Source organism: Epinephelus fuscoguttatus, linkage group LG12 (assembly GCF_011397635.1).
Source record: "Epinephelus fuscoguttatus linkage group LG12, E.fuscoguttatus.final_Chr_v1".
In the NCBI taxonomy this organism is placed as follows: domain Eukaryota; kingdom Metazoa; phylum Chordata; class Actinopteri; order Perciformes; family Serranidae; genus Epinephelus; species Epinephelus fuscoguttatus.
This window is the reverse complement of record NC_064763.1, coordinates 43,465,267-43,484,939: the sequence shown is the minus strand read 5'-3', so window position 1 is coordinate 43,484,939 and position 19,673 is coordinate 43,465,267. Positions and strand designations below refer to the sequence as shown.

General features: G+C 41.9%; 3 protein-coding genes across 3 annotated transcripts; 1 reads left to right on the top strand and 2 right to left on the bottom strand.

Annotated features, from left to right (window-relative positions):
* Window positions 1–365: 365 nt before the first annotated feature.
* LOC125897868 (uncharacterized) lies at window positions 366–7,582 on the bottom strand. Its single transcript, XM_049591321.1, has 3 exons — window positions 7,264–7,582; window positions 4,235–4,731; window positions 366–900 (listed from the first exon to the last, which is right to left on the bottom strand). The coding sequence occupies exons 1-3, from the start codon at window positions 7,570–7,572 to the stop codon at window positions 483–485; spliced, it is 1,224 nt and encodes a 407-aa protein (XP_049447278.1). The 5' UTR covers window positions 7,573–7,582; the 3' UTR covers window positions 366–482.
* On the bottom strand, window positions 4,231–4,651 carry LOC125898791 (histone H2B 3-like). Its single transcript, XM_049592736.1, has one exon. The coding sequence runs from the start codon at window positions 4,609–4,611 to the stop codon at window positions 4,231–4,233; it is 381 nt and encodes a 126-aa protein (XP_049448693.1). The 5' UTR covers window positions 4,612–4,651.
* A 2,487-nt stretch (window positions 7,583–10,069) lies between the features above and the next one.
* On the top strand, window positions 10,070–17,477 carry LOC125898760 (E3 ubiquitin-protein ligase RNF26-like). The gene is made up of 2 exons (XM_049592701.1): window positions 10,070–10,284; window positions 12,109–17,477. The coding sequence occupies exon 2, from the start codon at window positions 12,115–12,117 to the stop codon at window positions 13,384–13,386; it is 1,272 nt and encodes a 423-aa protein (XP_049448658.1). The 5' UTR covers window positions 10,070–10,284; window positions 12,109–12,114; the 3' UTR covers window positions 13,387–17,477.
* Window positions 17,478–19,673: the final 2,196 nt, after the last annotated feature.

Here is a 19,673-nt window from a genome sequence, read left to right as displayed (position 1 = left end):
TAAATCACGGTGTGCAAACACACACTGAACTGTGAGCCATTTTCTGTGTATTTTAACTGTTAGAAAACGCACTTATATCTTAACACTGTTTAGAAACACCAGAGGGAAACCAGCTGAAGCTTCAACTCTTCCTGTTTAACATGTGACAGTTAGTGAAGCAACAGTTTGACCTTGTGCAGTGGAGACTGTAGTGAGAGACAGCGGGGGAAGTGACTGAGATCGAAGGAGAACAAGTGTAAAAATGATCATCAAAACCTGATACTGACAGCACGTGAACGCAGCACGATGGTGGAGGGTTAAATAGCTGCTGACAGCACGTGAACGCAGCATGATGGATTGCTGGATTGATCACGTGCATGCTGTGATGTTACCAGTGTGTGTCAGGGGACGTGTAGCTCTGTTAGTGTGTGTTGTGGCTCTTAAAAGAGCCGTTGTGTTACTGAGAGTGGTCTGAGATCAGCCTCAGCTGGTGCGGGCTGAGTCTAAGCCCTCTCTCCGCGGATCCTGCGGGCCAGCTGGATGTCTTTGGGCATGATGGTGACCCTCTTGGCGTGGATGGCGCACAGGTTGGTGTCCTCGAAGAGACCCACCAGGTAAGCCTCGCTGGACTCCTGCAGAGCCATGACGGCGGAGCTCTGGAAGCGCAGGTCGGTCTTGAAGTCCTGAGCGATCTCCCTGACCAGGCGCTGGAAGGGCAGCTTGCGGATGAGCAGCTCGGTGGACTTCTGGTAGCGGCGGATCTCACGGAGGGCCACGGTACCGGGCCTGTAACGGTGAGGCTTCTTGACTCCGCCGGTGGCCGGGGCGCTCTTGCGGGCAGCTTTGGTGGCCAGCTGCTTCCTGGGAGCTTTTCCTCCGGTGGATTTACGGGCGGTCTGCTTGGTTCTTGCCATCTTGGTTCAGTAGCTCTCTGTGTGTGTTCACAGCGAAACAAGGAATACTGACACACTGTCAACAGCCGCCTTATAAAGGAGCTGCCGGAGACAGGGCGGCGCTCATTGGTCCAGGCCGGGACCAATGAGCACGCGCGCTCAGGCTCATCAGCTATTGGTCAAAACAAATTCGAAATATAAAGCGCGCGCACAGAGGCTGGTCTAAAGAGAGAGTTTGAGACTCAAAGTGAGACAGGTGTACGATCATTATCGCAGGTGTTCGATCAATAATCCCAAATGTACGATAATTTGACCGTTTCATGAATGTGTGGTTGTAATCAGTATGCCGGAGTGTTTTGTGAGCCCTGAAGGCATCTGTTCCCATGTGACATGTTTCCAGCCAATCGCACTTCGAAGTTGAGCGAGAATGAGATTCAAAACAGAAGAAGAAAAACAGAAGCAATGAAAATGGAAAATAAAGTGAACACTAGAGTGACTATATTTAAGCAACATCACACTGGAGGTCGTGACGTTGTACTGTGTCATAGCCGTGACGATATACAGTCCAGCGTCACTCCCTCCAGTGTGATGTTGCTTTTATACAACAGGTCAACAACAGCTTAAACAGCAGTGCTGAGTGAGGAAATGTTCACAAAAGGTGATGACATAAATTATTTAAGTATGTTATGTAGCTCAGCGGAAAAGAAAACTGTACGGGACCAGGCTAAGTGCACAGAATAAATCTCCATGGCAACATATGTGCCTCTGCTTTCGAATCAACGCTAAGTTAAACCAGGATAACCAACATATCCCGGCTTAATCCCTTATCTAGGTTTCCAACAACAGGCCCCTGGATGTTGGCACGGCCGGACTCAAACACACCTGGAGGTCTGCACACAAGAGTCCTGGCTTTCCTTTTCCTCGTCCTCTCCTGACGACCTCTCAGAATTTAATTCAGATGTAATTTTGGGGAAAATATCCATCTTCTTGGTGTAACGCTGTAGTGTCAGTTTGTGTCAGTGTAGCGAGTGTGACAGCTGGTTAATTATTTATATTTATAACACCTGTGAGCGGAGTGATTTTACTGTCACATGTCCCAGTGATGTTATACTCTATATCAGCACTCACGGACGGAATGCCTCTCGTCCAATCAGATTACTCGGTCGGGACGAACTGTTGTATAGCTGCCTATAGCGCATCAGTTGGTTGTTATTTTGGTTATGACGGATGAACGATAATTTCCCTCAAAATACGATAATTTTGAGTCTCTGCTACGATAATCCTACATTTCCCACCTGGCAACGCTGCAGACACAATCAGACTCAGGTGTTCTTCACTGTTCACCTTTAAACACACGTTTATATTATCAAATATTGATGTGCAGAAAATATTGACACCGAAATGCTGTGCTGACGTCACTCAGTGTCTTTAGAGACATGATCAGTGCTTTATTATCCTCCTGGGACCCAGAAGAAAAAATGTTTTGATATCAAGATTTGATTTATGTACTTTAAGTATTAGACTTGAAAGAAACATTTTGCAAAAAAAAAAAAAAAATCAAAAATTTTATTTATTTATTTTTTATCACATGTCCTCTGTAGAGGACATTGGGACTTAGTCTGGTCTTAAATTTCCAGAGTTAGTCAATGAGTTACAGTTGAGTTACAATGGGACTATGGGGTGTTTTATGCTTTATCTCTAAATAAATGAGCTACTAAGGACTGTTACTGCCCTGGAATTATTATGTGGCTGTCTTCAGTGCTTAACACTATGATGGATAGCTGTAGCAAGGTAGAGTGTATTCTTAATAGCTATACCAATGGGCCTGACGTTGCAGTCAGGGTGCAGGATTGGTACCCTGTACCACTGGGTTTAAGGGCCTAGTGGTCCACCTGCACTCACCCCTCACTATCTATGATGTGATGAGGTGTAATGCTTGCTATGTAGTCATTTAACACTCGCCCAGGCAATAAGAAGTGATGGGGAGCCCCATAGTTTGACCCATGACCCCTATGTGACGGACCCCAAGGACCAGGTAAACGTTATTGTGTGTGGTGGCCTAGGAAGGGTAAAGAACAGTGGAGTGAAGCTTTATTGATAATATTGTATGTGTGAATACACTCTCAGCAAGAATTGTCATTGTTTAAAGGAAATAGAGCAAGAAGTTTCTCAAAATCCTCCTTTTAGGTAGTACCCTACCATTGATGCATGGGAATGTACGTTCACCTAAGGTGTTCTTATTTTCCAATAAACCTCCAGACTCTTGCATACACATTACTTCAGAGTCTCACTCCAAGCCAAATTTCTGCTTTCACACTGACTAACCTTTAAAATGTAATGAGATGAGAAAAAAACAATCATTTCCCTTTAATGGCCTTCTGCCACTGAATCATGGGAACTGGTTAACAAACAGGGGGTACGAAGTCCTGATGTCCTTTACAGAGGACACTGAATAAAAGGTGTATTTTGAAAAGGTTAAAATTACTCTGGATTTCTGAAATCTCTCTAAATTAAAGTTAAGACCCTTATGTTCAGGAAACTAATGAAATATTAACAAAATAATCATAACTTTTGCCAGAAAATGATCAATTACCACTCTGGCAGCAAAAAACGAGAAAAATGTAATGGCAGCCATTTTAAAAAGGGTGTGTGTTTGCCCTGTTAACCCCACCCACATAGTGTTTACATCATGAGAAAGCCCTGGATGTCCTCTTCAGAACACAATTTGACCCAAATGGATAGCATAAAGAATACTTGAGTTACACTAGTTAGACTAATGTCCTCCACAGAGGACAAAAATGAATGGTCAGGACCCAGGAGGATATTATTAATATTTACAGCACTTGATGATTTAAAGAACATGTTGAGTTCTTTAAACTCTGGAGTCCTGCAGGTGCAGATGTTTGGTCCTGATGTTGTGCAGTGCTCCGTCACACACTGAATGAACTCTGCTGTTTGTGGTAAAAACAAGGACTTTATTCATCACTGTGTCTCAGTACAGTCTGAACGGTGGTTACGTACTGTAACCCCAGATTCTATCAGTATAGGCGCAGCCCTCTGAGAGCTGTCGCTATTGGGTTTATCCCCGCACGCTATACGACATAGAACCACATCTGTCAAAGACGCTCTGCTGCTTTATTACCACGTTTCCAGTGTGTGTGTGTGTGTGTGTGTGTGTGTGTGTGTGTGTTGAATTGTTTGAGGAAGACATAATCAATTTAATCCGACCTGGAGATGAAGCTGTTGCACGTTTCATATTCAGGGACCAGTAACAGGCCAAGCTCTGCAGAGTGCGAGTGTGTGGCTCTTAAAAGAGCCTTTGTGTTGTAGCTGTGTGTGTGTGTGAGAGCAGGGGTGTTTACTTGGAGCTGGTGTACTTGGTGACGGCCTTGGTGCCCTCAGACACGGCGTGCTTGGCCAGCTCCCCGGGCAGCAGGAGGCGGACGGCGGTCTGGATCTCCCTGGAAGTGATGGTGGAGCGCTTGTTGTAGTGAGCCAGACGGGAGGCCTCACCGGCGATGCGCTCAAAGATGTCGCTGACGAAGGAGTTCATGATGCCCATGGCCTTGGAGGAGATGCCGGTGTCGGGGTGGACCTGCTTGAGCACCTTGTACACGTAGATGGCGTAGCTCTCCCTCCTCTTCTTGGACCTCCTCTTCTTGTTGCCCTTGGTGGTTTTAGCCGCGGCTTTCTTTGAGCCCTTCCGGCCCGCTGGAGTTTTGCTTGTTGCGTCAGGCATGGTTGTGTCTGATGAGTGTCGCTCGACGGGTAATGTGGCTGTGCTGCAGCTGGTACAACTTATATGCGCCTCATGCAAATTTGACTGTGCTGTTGCTCGTACGGGATTGGCTGACACGCTCTGGACGCAACAGCGCATGCGCCACACATGAGCTCCTCAATCCTCTGAAGCCTGAGCTCATTATGTCTGTCAGATACATCAATCAACCAATCAATCAATCGATCGATCAATCAATCAAATGATAAAATTACATCATAAATAAATATATATATAAACTAAACTAGGGAAATATTACATTTGTAATTATTACTGTTAAATTTTAAAGTTGTGTTACATTATTATATTATATATTATATATAATACATACATACATACATATATATATATATATATATATGTATTATATTAATATTTTCAGGTCATATTCTTGCTCCTTTTTTTCTCTTTACTAATTTCTGCACATGTGCAAATGGGCCCTTTTTGCATATTTAAAATCTGTGACACAAATGTACATGGTGAACAGTTTTTCTTTCTTTTTTAAACAAATAATAGCTTTACTTTTTCTAACTTTAACTTTTTAAAATAAATAATGGACTATTAAAATAAACAAAAGCTTCGGAAAATTATTTTAAGAATTGAGAACAAACTATTTTTGTAATTATTATTGTTATTATCATTATTACATTTTAGAATCATGTTACATTGTTATATTATCATTGATATTTTTAAACTCTTTTTCTTGATTTTTAATTTTCTCTTTTTACATATTTTGAACCTCTAACAAAAATGCATGTCTTTATAAAACATGTCCATCAGTATTTGTTTACTTTTTAAAAAATGAATAACAGCTTTGAAAAAAAAAAAAATTTTAAAAATAGGGGGAAATTATTTTTGTATTATTATTATTGTTATTACAGTTTAGAAATGTGTTACAGAATTACTGTAATTTTTAAGTTCCCTTTTCAGGTCATTTTCTTGTTTTTAACTTGTTTTCTTACAACTTTTCTCCGTTCACTAATTTCTGTACATGTGCACTTTTTGCGTATTTAAAATCTGTAACACAAATGTACATGTTGATCAGTTTTTCTTCTTTTTTTTAAAAAAAAAAACAAATAATAGCTTTACTATAACTTTAACTTAAATAATAAAAATAAATAATGGCCTATTTAAATAAACAAAAGCTTCAGAAAATTATTTTAAGAATTGGGTAAAAAGCTATTTTTGTAATTATTATTATTTTTATCATCATTACATTTTAGAATCGTCTTACATTATTATATTGTCATTATAATTTTTAATCTCTTTTTCTTGTTTTAATTTTCTCTTTTTACATATTTTGAACCTCTAACAAAAACATATGTCTTTATAAAACATGTCCATCAGTATTTGTTTACTTTTTAAAAAATGAATAATAGCTTTGGAAAAATAATTTTAAAAATAGGGGGAAATTATTTTTGTATTATTATTATTATTATTATTATTATTACAGTTTAGAATCGTATTATTATTTATTGTAATTTTTAAGTTCCCTTTTCAGGTCATTTTCTTGTTTTTAACTTGTTTTCTTACAACTTTTCTCCTTTCACTAATCTCTGCACATGTGCACACGGGCCCTTGTGCAGATTTCAACCCTCTCACACAGATAAACACGTCTGTATAAAACATGTCCATCAGTTTGTCTTTTCTTTCTTCATGTTCATATCATTTGACCATGCAGCTCAGCACACACTGTCACTCCTCTCTCAGTGCTGGTTATACACGATCCATTTCTCACATTATAGTTTGTACATTTTCCAGCTGGAGCTGGATTTGGTTTATAATCTGCAGCTGCTGCTCCGATGTTGGAGGATCATCATGCAAACGTTTGCCAGTTTTGGCAGTTTCAGTATAATATAATCAGTGGACTTTCTCCATTTCAATATTCTGATGAATCTCAGTTGCAATCTGTCGCCAGTAAGGTTTAAGTTTTGGGCCCAGAGAATGAGAGATTTCTGGAGGTCACAGTCAGAACGAGTTACAACTTCCTGTTCGAAATTGTCTCTGTTGAGCCACGTTAATGTGTTTATTGTGTTTGAATCAACTAAACTTTACAGCATTTGACAGAAACCTCAACCTGTGTTTGGAGGTGTAACTGTAGTGACACACACACACACACTGAGTATAAATACAAACAACTGTGTATTTTTAAGGGACGGTTATAAAGGTTATGTTGGGCTCTGTCAACCAGTCACTGCGTTAATGTAAGAAACAGATGAGCTGCTCTGTCACCAAACTCCACTTAGAAATCACTTAATTTAACTTTTACAAGGAAACAACCCTGACGAGTTTGACTCATGACGTCACCTGAGTCAGTGAGACGAAGGCTGCTCTTGTATTCGGCGTAAAGGGACACACTGGGCTCGTTGTTCTGTGGTTACAAAACACCCCAACATTTGTTTCACTACACACTGTTCATGATCACTGACACTTTAAACCAACACAGTGACTGTTCAGCACATGAAGGAGCGTGTTCTGAGCTTTGCTAGTTTGTGATTTTAATCGTGTTGTTCTATTAATACAGTCTCGTGTCAGGACGCGTCTCTTGAGGTGAGAGTGTGCGGCTCTTAAAAGAGCCTTTGTGTTGTTGAGTATCAGCGGGTCAGTGAGAGTTTAACCTCCGAAGCCGTACAGGGTGCGGCCCTGCCTCTTGAGAGCGTACACCACATCCATGGCGGTGACCGTCTTCCTCTTGGCGTGCTCGGTGTAGGTGACGGCGTCACGGATGACGTTCTCCAGGAAGACCTTGAGCACCCCGCGGGTCTCCTCGTAGATGAGACCGGAGATACGCTTCACTCCGCCGCGGCGAGCCAGACGGCGGATGGCGGGTTTGGTGATTCCCTGGATGTTATCACGGAGAACTTTGCGGTGACGCTTGGCGCCTCCTTTACCGAGTCCTTTGCCTCCTTTGCCTCTTCCGCTCATGGCTGATGCTTCGATGATTCGACAGTGCCTCCGCTCCGAAGGCACTCAGAGTATAAATCGTGTCTGCGGACGTAAAAGAGAGCAGGCAGGAGGATCTGATGGGAGGAGCCAGACTCTGATGCCCCGCCCACATTTTTAAAACATGTTTCCGTCATCATGAAAACTGCGCATGTGCCAGTCTGAACAAGGAGGAAGTTTTTTTATTTTCTGATCAGGTATCGATATTTAATCAATGAAGCAGCTCCCGTTTGTACGGAGGACTTCCTGTTTATGCTCCTGCTTCAAAACAAAAGCATGAAAGTGAACTAAAAATGAAATTGTTAAACAGAAAAATCACCAACAATACTGTCATTTATTATTCATAAGGAGTTTATTTTAGAAATGAAAACTTTTATCATCATATCAATATAAATATTAATCAGTCTGACATCAGTCTCCTCTGGCTGTTTCAGATCGATGACTGCAGCTGAGTCTCAACATATAAAAATTATATTTAAAAAAAAAAAGAAGGATTTCCTTAAAAAATTAGGAAAGTTTGTCAGCTTGTGGAACTGTTAATTTTTTTTTTTATTTTTTTTTTATACTTTATTAATCCCTGAGAGGAAATTCAATTTTTCACTCTGTCAGTTACACACAGGTCCGAACACACACATACACAAGCAGGACCTATACATGCACTAAGTGGAGAGATGTCAGAGTGGGCTGCCCAGGACAGGCGCGCTGAGCGGTTGGGGGGTTCAGTGCCTTGCTCAGGGGCACCTCAGCAGTGCCCAGGAGGTGAACAGGCACCTCTCCAGCCACCAGTCCACGCTCCATATTTTGGTCGGTACGGGGACTTGAACAGGCGACCCTCCGGTTCCCAACCCAAGTCCCTATGGACTGAGCTACTGCCACCCAAATTATTATTATTAAATGTATATATATCGATATTCACATTAAAAGCCATCATCACTGGTAATATATACACTCAGAGGCCACTTTATTAGGGACACCTTGCTGGTACCAGGTTGGACCTCCTGTTTAATTCTTGGTGTCACAGACTCAACAAGGTGCTGAAACATTCCTCAGAGATGTTGGTCCATATTGACATGATGACATCACACAGTTGATCCATGATGAGAATCTCCCGTTCCAGCACATCCCAAAGGTGCTCTATTGGACTGAGATCTGGTGACTGTGGAGGCCATTGGAGTACAGTGAACTCATTGTCATGTTTGAGATGATGTGAGCTTTGTGACATGGTGCGTTATCCTGCTGGAAGTAGCCATCAGAAGATGGGTACACTGTGGTCATAAAGGGATGGACACGCTCAGCAACAATACTCAGGTAGGCTGTGGTGTTTAAACCATGCTCAGTTGGTACTAAGAAAATCTCCCCCACACCATTACACCACCAGCAGCAGCAGCAGCAGCAGCCTGAAGCGTTGATACAAGGCAGGATGGATCCATGCTTCCATCTGAATGTGGTTTTTCCAATCTTCTATTGTCCAGTTTTGGTGAGAAAACCCGTGTGAATTGTAGCCTCAGTTTCCTGTTGTTAGCTGACAGGAGTGGCACCTGGTGTGGTCTTCTGCTGCTGTAGCCCATCTGTTCAAGGTTGGACAAGGTGTTGTTGCTTCAGAGATGCTCTTCTGCACACCTTGGTTGGAACCAGTGCTTATTTGACTTCCTGTTGCCTTTCTATCATCTTGAACCAGTCTGGCCATTCTCCTCTGACCTCTGGCATCAACAAGGCATTTTGGCTCACTGGATATTTTCTCTTTTTGGGACCATCCTCTGTAAACCCTAGAGATGGTTGTGCTGAACATCCCAGTAAATACTCAGAGCAGCCCGTCTGGCACCAACAACCATGCCACGTTCAAAGTCACTTCAATCACCTTTCTTCATCATTCTGATGCTGCATTTGAACTTCAGCAGCTCGTCTTCACCATGTCTACATGACTAAATGTTAATGAGCTGCTGACACCTGATTGGCTGATTGGCTGTTTACATTGATAAGCTGTTGAACAGGTGTACCTAATAACGTGGCTGGTGAGGGTATATTAAAAAACCACCAATAAGCACAAATGCAAAACTTCCCTGTGTTACAAAACAAAGGTGTTGGTCTGTTGATGATGAGCTAAAAAACTGACTTTATCCACACTAAAAATAAACTCCTCAGAGACGAAACGTCGGACGATTATGAGACGGACCAGTGATTTATTATTTGGTTATTTCTTATTTGATGGTTTTGGTTTATCTCCTCTGATTATTAAAAGGCTTGATTTGTTTAGATACATATCACAACCATGAGTGCTGTTAATTTAGCTTTTATTTTCTATGATTAATGTATAAAAAATAAAAAATAAGAGGGGGTAGGGGCAGAAATCTTCTTCCCCCTAACCCTTTAATATTTGAGTGAGTTTCTCATTTGTTGCTGAATTTGATTTTATTTTTATTTTCTGTCTGTATTATTTTAACATATTCAATAAACGGACCAAAAAAACCCAGAAGTTAATTTTATAGTTTTGTATTTATTATTATGCAGTTTGGTAAATATGCTGTTTATAGTCTGATACAGCAGGGGGCGCTGTGCAGCTCATACGATGGTTCGCGGTCCGCCATTAAACTAAAGAAGAAGAAGCTGATTCAAACATGCTAACACTCATGGCTAACACCTGAAGTTGTCCACAGATATTCCGGTGATTAAATCTGTCCGCGCCATGTTGTCACGGTGAGTCACCTCCTCTCAACACAACCTTTGATTCTCCTCCGAAACCTTGTTGTTATTGTATATTTATTTTTAACTCTGACGCTGATGGGTGTGGTGTGCTAGCAGCGTTAGCATGTGGTAGCTAGCTGCCAAAGACACTGAAGGCTTCAGACAGAAAGGATAAATACATATTTAATGAATAATAATGTTCTGGTGTTTTCTCAAAGTAAAGGTTATTTTATGTTTTTATCATCTACGCTCAGATATCTTCACTGTACTCAGTTAATGTAAGAGACAGAAGCTCCGTTATATCGCCAAACTCCATGTGGAAATCAATTAATATGACGTTTACATGAAAACACAAACGTCACGAGTTTGACTCAACACCACACCTGAGTCAGTAGGACGTACTCTTATATTCGGCATACATATTATAGAAAGCAACACCCGTTTAAATGGATTTAAACCTACAGAAGTGGTTTTCCTCTCGTTTGTTCGCACAGTCTCCCTCCGCTTAAACGACCCTCCACACTGACTGTAATTCAGTGGTTTTATTTTCACTGTGATCTTTGCACAGCATCTTTTGAGTGTACTTGTGTTTGAATCGGGAGCTTTGTTTCTTTTACAAACTTATTTATGCAATGATAGATAATGCATTTATTTGACATAGTGCCCTTCACGGAAATTAAAGTGAAGACAGTAAAATCTAATACCACAAAATGAAAGTAAAAGAAAAGTGAAACATTAAAGTAATAAGTGCATGTGGACGCCACTGAAAAGAAAATCATTTTATTTATTTAACCTTTGTTTAATAAGAAAAATTAGTTTACAGATAATTTTATAAAAAAAAAATCCCAAACTATAGAAACACAATAGAAACATGTTCTGTGAACGCAGAGCAGTTTAATGCACATTCATAAATATGCTGGAAGAAGGCCAAGAATAATATATCACTCAGCAGTACCTAAAATATGTCGTGTATCTGGACTCCACCAAACCCTTTCAGTCCAGCACCTCTGGAACCAGCAGTCAGCCTTCAGACATGGTACCTAGACCCTCGGTGTGTTCAGACAGTCCTCTTAAATGTGGGCGGGGTTGTTGTCACTCACTGCTCCGTCCAACACTCGCTGTATTTCCTCATCAGCGGTGACACAGATGGAAGTCTGCACCTGGTTTATCGTCCACAGAACGAGGCTGCACGCCCACATTTTCACAACAAAATAGAACTCAGCCCTGAGCAGAGTGAGCGTCCTCTACTGACCAATCAGACTGCAGGGTTTCTAGCTCCACCTTTTAGTACCAGATCTGTGTGCTCGGTACCCCAACAGAGGGGGGACCAAACATGGGGACGCTAAGGAACGCTTCTGTTGGGACCATCCACAACTTTCACTGTGGAGACAGAAACAATGAACCGGACTGGTCGGTGGAAACGAGGCTTTTGTTACGTTCCATTGAGTTACTGTTAACAGCGATATCCACCAGCTGTCACCTGCCAAATAAAAATAATAATTCCCCTCAAACAATCACGGAGCACCAACAACATCTCCTTTTATGGGGTCGTTGCTCTGACATCATCTCAGCTTCAGTTTAAGGGTTTAAACCTGCGTCTGCGACAAACTCACATTTACATCCGTCAGAAGCTGCAGAGTTACCTCCAGCTGTGATGTGGCGCCTGAAGGCCACCAGAGGTCACCGTAGAGTTTCATACTAGCTTCATGATCCACACTCTGCGTGTTCCTGAGATCAGGTGTGGATGTTGGTGCATGTTGGTGTTGATTGGTGCAGAGGAGCTGACAGATGTAATGTGGCGCTCTAACTCCTCTTGTGACTCTCTCCTCTCTGCAGCCGAATATGGAGGAAGTGAACTTTGTGTCTCTTGCCGCTGGGAGATGTGTGGACGCCTGCTGCCTGCTGCTCGACCTGCTCGTCAGGACGTACAGCTGGCTGCTTCGCTTCCTGTCCAGCGTGGGCGCTTCCCTCCACAGCACGCTGAGCGGCTCCAGTTTGGTTGAATACTGGAACTTTGCTGTTTTCTCCTTCCTCGCCGCCACCGAGGCCGTCTCCAGGACCGCCTGCGGAGCCCTGCACGCCGTGGAGGGCTGGCTGCAGATGCTGGGAGGCGTGTTTGAGAGCTTCAAGATGGTGGGACACCTCTCCTGTCACGTGGCGTTGCGCACCAAGGAGGCGCTGCACTGCTGGCTCATCTCAGGGAGCTGCATCCTGCGACAGACGTGCGAGGGCGTCTGCATCGTGCTCAGCCTCGCGCTCTACTTCGTCAACACGATGGTCAACATCGTCCTCATCAGCATGCAGAACTGTCTGTGTGTGTTGGCGGGCGTCTGGGAGGTGGTGGCGGAGCCCGTGCACAGAGTGGTGGAGCTGGCTCTGACTGTGCTGACCTTCCTGTACAGCTGTCTGGTCGGCACCTCTGTGCTGCTGTGGGCGCCCTGCCAGCTGCTGCTGGACTTCCTGGGCGCACTGGGTCGTGTCTTCTTCACTGTTTTCATGGTGGACTCACACGGCCTGCTCATCACAGCGGCCGTCGTCTCGCTGGCTCTGCTGTTACTGAACCCCAGGCTGCCTGTCCTCGCCGCACAGCTGAGCCTCCACGTGTTCAACGCTCTGCCGGGAGCTCGTGGCGTCCAGACAAACATTCGCAGGCTGTACGCAGTCATAGTGGAACAAGCTCTGGCCAATCAGGAGGTCCACAGGAGGACTGCACAGGAAGTGAGTAGGACGGGGCTCCCTCAGCCTCACACAGACACTGGTGCTTTAATCGCTGAGGCTGACTTGCTGCCAGCGAGTGAGCCGAGCCAGCCGGACTCCCCGCAGCTCCCCGCTCAGCAGGACGGCGAGGTGGGGAGGACGAGCGCATCCGTTCCAGAGGGCGGCGGCGGCCCTCCAACTGATGGCGAGCTGCTCAGCCTGCTAAAGGAGCAGGAGGAGAGGAAGAAGTGCGTCATCTGTCAGGATTTGAGCAAGACGGTGCTGCTGTTGCCGTGCCGACACCTCTGCCTCTGCCGACCCTGCGCCGACATCCTGACCCAACGCCGACCCGTCCAGCAGCGCTGCTGTCCGCTCTGCCGGCGGCCCATCACACAGACCATGGACGTCTTCCTCTGAGGGCCACGAATACAAAGCCTGTGGGCGTTAAACCTGCTCGTCTTCTGTCCTCTAATAATGTCACTCACCTGCAGCCTGTCACATCATTTATTTATTCTTTGTTCCAGTATTTTCTAAAAGAAATCAGAAACTTTTCTAACTTCACTGAACAATATTTATGATGATTCATCTGAAAACTTGAAGATTATATTATTTATTCAATATATCTTGTGTAAATTTGCCAAAATACCAAAACAACAGAGAAGCTCTTTAATCTCTTGATATGTAGGAAGGAGGGTGTAACGGCACACGTGTTCATGGTCAAGTGTTCGCTGCACAGTGAAACACAACATGTCTCTGTGTTTTCTACATGTCAAAGTCAGAGGCCGTTTACATGTTGCCGGCTATTTTCATAAACGGACATTTCACCGTCTCCGTTTTCAAAAAGATCTTTGTTTACACTTACCCGTGTATATATACACACAAGAGCACGCCAAACCTGTAGGTGGCAGTGTAACGAGAAGCTCAAGCCTTCCATGTATCCATCGTCACCATAGCAACATAGGTCGCACTTTTGACACAGGCGCAAGTTCCAGCGCATACTGTGACGTCGGCTGCCTATAACTCCGTTTATCTCCGTTTACATGCAAACGTGCAACCGGAGTTTTCCAAAATCTCCAGAGGAGAAATCTCCGTTTGCGTGTAAACGAAGGGCACAAACGAAGGAAGATGTCTCCGTTTATCAAAATCACCATGTACGTGTAAACGGCCTCTCACATTTGACACGTCACAAGCAGTTTTATAAAAACAGACTGTAATCAAAATAAAATGCAGAGACAGATGTGTTGATTCAAACACACAATAAATACACACATTAAACACACATTAAATACACACATTAAACACACACACAATACACACATTAAACGCACATTAAACGCACATTAAACACTAGGGATGCAAACAATTAATTGATTATCGATTAATTGTCAATAAGAAATTACTCGATTAAAATAAATTCATTGCAATTAGTTGTGTTTTTAAACCCGTAATTCCCCGTCAGTCCATGAGAGGGCGCTCTTGACGCCAGACGTACTTGACGCGAGAACACGTGAGAAGCAGGGCTCTGACGAGAGCAACATAAACACGAAGCGGCATGATGAAGCGGACAAGACGGAGTGCAGTGTGGAGCCAATTTAAGTTGGTTAATGACGCCAAATGCACAATATGTGGTAGCTTTTTAAACTACAACAACTCCACAACTTCGTTGAATTACCACCTGAATACGACACGTTCAGTCGTGCTACACGGAGCGAGTGGATCGGCTTCACAGCCAACAAGCACCACAGCATTGGGACGGACGGTATGTGACGCTGGGAAAGCGGAGGGCATTACTCAGCGAATATGTATCATGGTTACAAGTAGCCTGCGTAATACTTTGATATTTACTGTTCAGAATATCTTTGATATGCTACCAAAATACTATTGCCTGCCCTGAAGTGTATCCCAAATATATCCCAAATAAATCTTTGATTAAGGAATATGATTTGATTTGTTTCTGTATATCATGAAGAAGATATAGATAAATTAATCAATAATTTGCATCCCTATTAAACACACGTTAAACACACATTAAACGCACAGTAAACACATTAATCACACATTAAACACATTAATCACACGTTAAACACATTAAACACACAGTAAACACACATTAAACACACGTTAAACATGGCTTAATAGAGACAGTCTCAAACACAAATCAGCTTCACTATAACTCGCAGCATTCACAGACAAACACTTGTCTTTATCTGGACACATTTTCCCCACAAATACAACATGCTAATGTTATTAGCACAAGCCTATGGCATTTTACATTGTATAAATTAGCCTAGCAGCTAGCGATCTTTTCCTCTACTCATATGAAGCCAGGGACAACAGCAACATTTAACAAAGGTAACGTTACAGAATTCAGCTCCATTACATCTCACAAGGTTCACTGACAAAACAACTGTCTTATACTAAACACGTTTATACACAAATACAACATGCTAACGTTATTAGCACAAGCCTATGGAATTTTACATTGTATAAATTAGCCTAGCAGCTAGCAGACTTTTCCTCTACTCATATGAAGCCAGGGACAACAGCAACATTTAACAAAGGTAACGTTACAGAATTCAGCTCCATTACAGCTCACAAGGTTCACTGACAAAACAACTGTCTTATACTAAACGTCGACTGTTCGGAGGCAGCTGTAAATGGAAGTTTGTGTAAAAAGTATTCCCTCAGAAAATAACTCGAATAAAGAGGAGATTCAACGTCCAGTTGCATTTTTTCTTAATATCGTATATAAGCAAATATACAAGGTGTGATAACTGTCATCTTTTATATGACGTTATACCTTAAAACCGGTGTATCGCTGAGACCCTGGGATTCATACATTTACATTTATAAAAACAAAAGGACATTTCTCTGGCTGTATCACACATGTACCGAACGCTGACACCACAAACCGTGAATTACTGTTACACCCCTCGTAGGAATTGAGAACTGTGCAGCTTCTGGTTATTATGAGTTTCTTTGTGTGCTTGTGTGCGTGCATCTGTCTGCAGCTAATCTTGCCAACTACTGGACCAATCAGCCTAATATTTTGTGTGCACATTTACCACTGTATGCTCAAAGACGTCTGGATGTTGAGATGACTGCCGACTCCTCGCACCTTTTAAAAAGCTGGTCAGGGCTGCCAGTTTTGTTGAAATCGTCTTGGCACAAAAACAAAACAACAACAAGCCTTACGTCTGTTGCAGGACACATTTTGTTCATCAGGTCTCAAAAACCGACATTTGTAGAAAGTTTGGTCTCGTTTTGAACCGGAGCGTCTGCAGGTTAATTTTATACCTGAATGTTTACTTTATATACAAAGTGACAAGCTGTATGAAAGCGACTGAAAAATGATGACACGTGTATACAAAAATAAGTAAATAGGAACACAAATACAAATAATAATAATAATACTAATGATAACTAACACTGGGGCCTCTGTATGACAGACACTGATACGAGTCGTTCATTACACACTGTTTAATACATTTACTTTGTACAAGTTTTAATGCAGAGGTTGTGATTATGACTCAACATACAAGATAAATCTTTGCCCCTGAGATATCTGATAAACATTGAAACCACTCTTTTTTCATATTTGATTGTGTCTGTATTTTTTTCCAAAGGAAAACACATCTTCAGCCAGCGTCCAGAGCTGTGTCTCTGTGTTTCCATGTCAATGCCATAAATCTTTTGACTTGTACAATGACATTGATAAAAATGAGTTCACTGCATTTTATTTTGAGTCCCTATGGATAAATGCCAAGAACAAAAAATGTAGGATCTCTGGTTAATTGCGTTGATAAAATCTCCTGCACTAAACGTCACACATCTGTCCAGTATTCCATAGTCTTTGGGCAACTCCATAACCAATGGAAGAATGTCCCTTACACATGTCCAGGATTTGGGGGTGAAATGTGTTGAATTTTTCCAATTTATTTGTACTTCTTTTTTGGTTTTATATATTTTTTGTTATTTTATTATATTTATTTATTTTTTCCGTAGTGATTGAGCTACAGTTTGTGTTCGCTGCTTTCAACGCCCAAAGCTTTAATTCCATTTATTTATTTTATTTAATTTTATTTTTGGGGGGATGTCACAAACATTTTTTAATATAAATGTCAGTATGTGAAGGACTGAATATCTGGGCACCTGGTGGCTCAGTGGGCAGAGCAGGCGCCCCGTACACAAAGGCAGTGTCCATGCCGCGGTGGCCGTGGGTTTGATTCCAGCCTGTGGCCCCTCGCTGCATGTCATCCCTGATGTTTGAGTTCATTCCTACGAAACCCCCTAAGTAGTACTTTTAAAAAAAATCATTTGCAACAGATAAAAAAAATTAAAATTATAATCATTTTGACATGTTGAGTTTATTTATTTATTTATTTATTTATTTATCTTTTCTCTTAATAAAAGCTTCAGTTTAAAGTTTCATTCCTTGATTTTATTCTCATTCCTACAAATCCACAAATGTCCTCCAGGATCCCAAACTGTGTGTGAACATCTTTATAAGTCACTCAACTTCTGTCACTGGAAATGTGTCTGTTGTTTTTCAGTAAATAAAGATGCTGCTACAGTTTGAATATAAAGTGAAGGGTTTCTTTACTGTCGCTGTTGTTCAGCCTGTGGTTCGAGCTGTGAAACAAATGTCAGGTAGCATGAAGCAGAGCTGTAGTTGAGACAAATATAACAAGTGTTTTCTTTTTGTTTTGTGTTTTTGAAGAATTAATGTTGAATCAGAAACTTTTTTGCTCAGTAGATTTGCACATACAAGGACTTAATAAAAACAGTAAGAGACGTGCAATGATAAAAGAATGTATTATAAAAGGAATACATAAAACCTGTCTGAAGGAGCCACAGTTTCATGCAGGAATGTGCAGATTGAGTTCAGTGGTTGTTGAATTATACGTTTTAATTTCCACTTTCTAACTTCTCAGTCAGTCATGTTGGCTTAAAAACATGAATTTGAAAGGTCATTTATTACTTTGGAAACAGACGTTGAGGTCCAACTCTTCTATAGCAGCATGTCTGTAGTTCCTTTGACACTTCCTGTTCAAGGCGTGAATGTTGCTCTGTCATGCCGCCTCGCTGTGCTGAATAAATGGTTTGATTATGGAATTGGGATACAGAGTTGTCTGGCCTTTAAACCGACAGCAGTGGACAGGTATGACGTTTTGATGACATGCATGCAACCCACCAGGAGATTTAAAAAGCAGCTAGCAGCAGTTAGCAGCTAACTCAAACAAGAACAACAGGCTGAAAATATATGCACATTCGGAAAATGATGACGTCCAGGAGCTCTTTAACCTCCGAGCAGAGGACGAGATCAGCTGCCATATAACAGAGATGGTAAGTGATTGTTATTGACCTGTCATGTCATTGTTATTGTTTATGAAGTGCTGCCCACTCGAATGTTATGTATGTTACATGTCACACCAGATGCTGAGGCTGTTGTGTTACATGTCATGCTAGTCAAGCCTCTTTTGCTTCCAGAATGCTGACATTGTTTGGTTCTGTATAAAGAAGCAAAGCTGCTTAATGAAAGGACTTCGTAGCGGCCTCATACCGCAGGGTCTCTGTGTTAGCATGCTTAACTAGCTTAATTAGCTGGTGAACATGATAAACATAATACCTGTTTGTTAGCACTGTGGGAGCATGTTGATTTTGAACAGAAGAGGCCCAAGAATGGAACCTTGGGGAACTCCGCATTTTTCAGCAGGTTAATATCGTTATTGTTAGCATGCTGACGTTAGCATTTAATTCAGCGTACAGCCTGACAGAGCTGCTAGGATGAGTCTTGGTATTGTTAGCAAAATGTATTTGTTAATTTGACTTATTTGTATGACTGTTTTTCACAAACAGGAAGAACAAGAAGTGCAGTTGTTTTGATCATTGAAGTTATTTTTCAAACAAAAAACTGCAGAGAATGTGCAAATTGCAGCTTCTCAGCTGTGAGAATTGGCTGATTTTATTTATCTTATCTGATGATAAACTGAATATTTTTCATTTTAAAGTCTTATAAATTAAACAAGGTTAATTGATGAGCGGCAACACAGTCTTTATGTATCACGGTGACAGGTTGTCCTGTCGGAGCAGCAGCCGGTCAACCACGAGAAACATAGATTCATACAGAGGTACCTATATTCATCACATGTACAGTAGAAACACTTGTTTGGTTTCTTGGTTCATCGTCTCTCTTTCACTGTATGGTTTCCTGTCACTGGGTTTATTAACGTTCTGTCGGTTATAACTGAAAGCCGTTTGTTTCCTGTTTACCAGTTGTCTAACAGCAGAATATTTAAATCTGAGGTCAGTGGTTGAGTATGAGCTGTGTGGGTCATAAATATTCACAGTGTGAGAGAAGGTTTTCATTTATTTTAAGAATCACTGATGAGAATGTTTCTTGAGTCAGACTGAAGCAGAAACAGACGTCACTGTGAACAAACTCCTGCAAGAAAACAAGACGGTTTAGTGAATCTGAAGCAGCAGAGATGATTCTTCTGAACATCATCATCATTGCCGCTCTGATGGTAACATCAGCAGCTCAAGGTAGGACCCACTGCGCTGTGAATTAACTATAACAATAATAAGAAAAATTTGTTAATTTAAAAACAATTCCACAAATAACATTATCTGTCTGTCCACACTGATTATCTGAGCAACTACTGAATGGATTGCCCGAAATGTTTTATCACCACTAGGCTGAT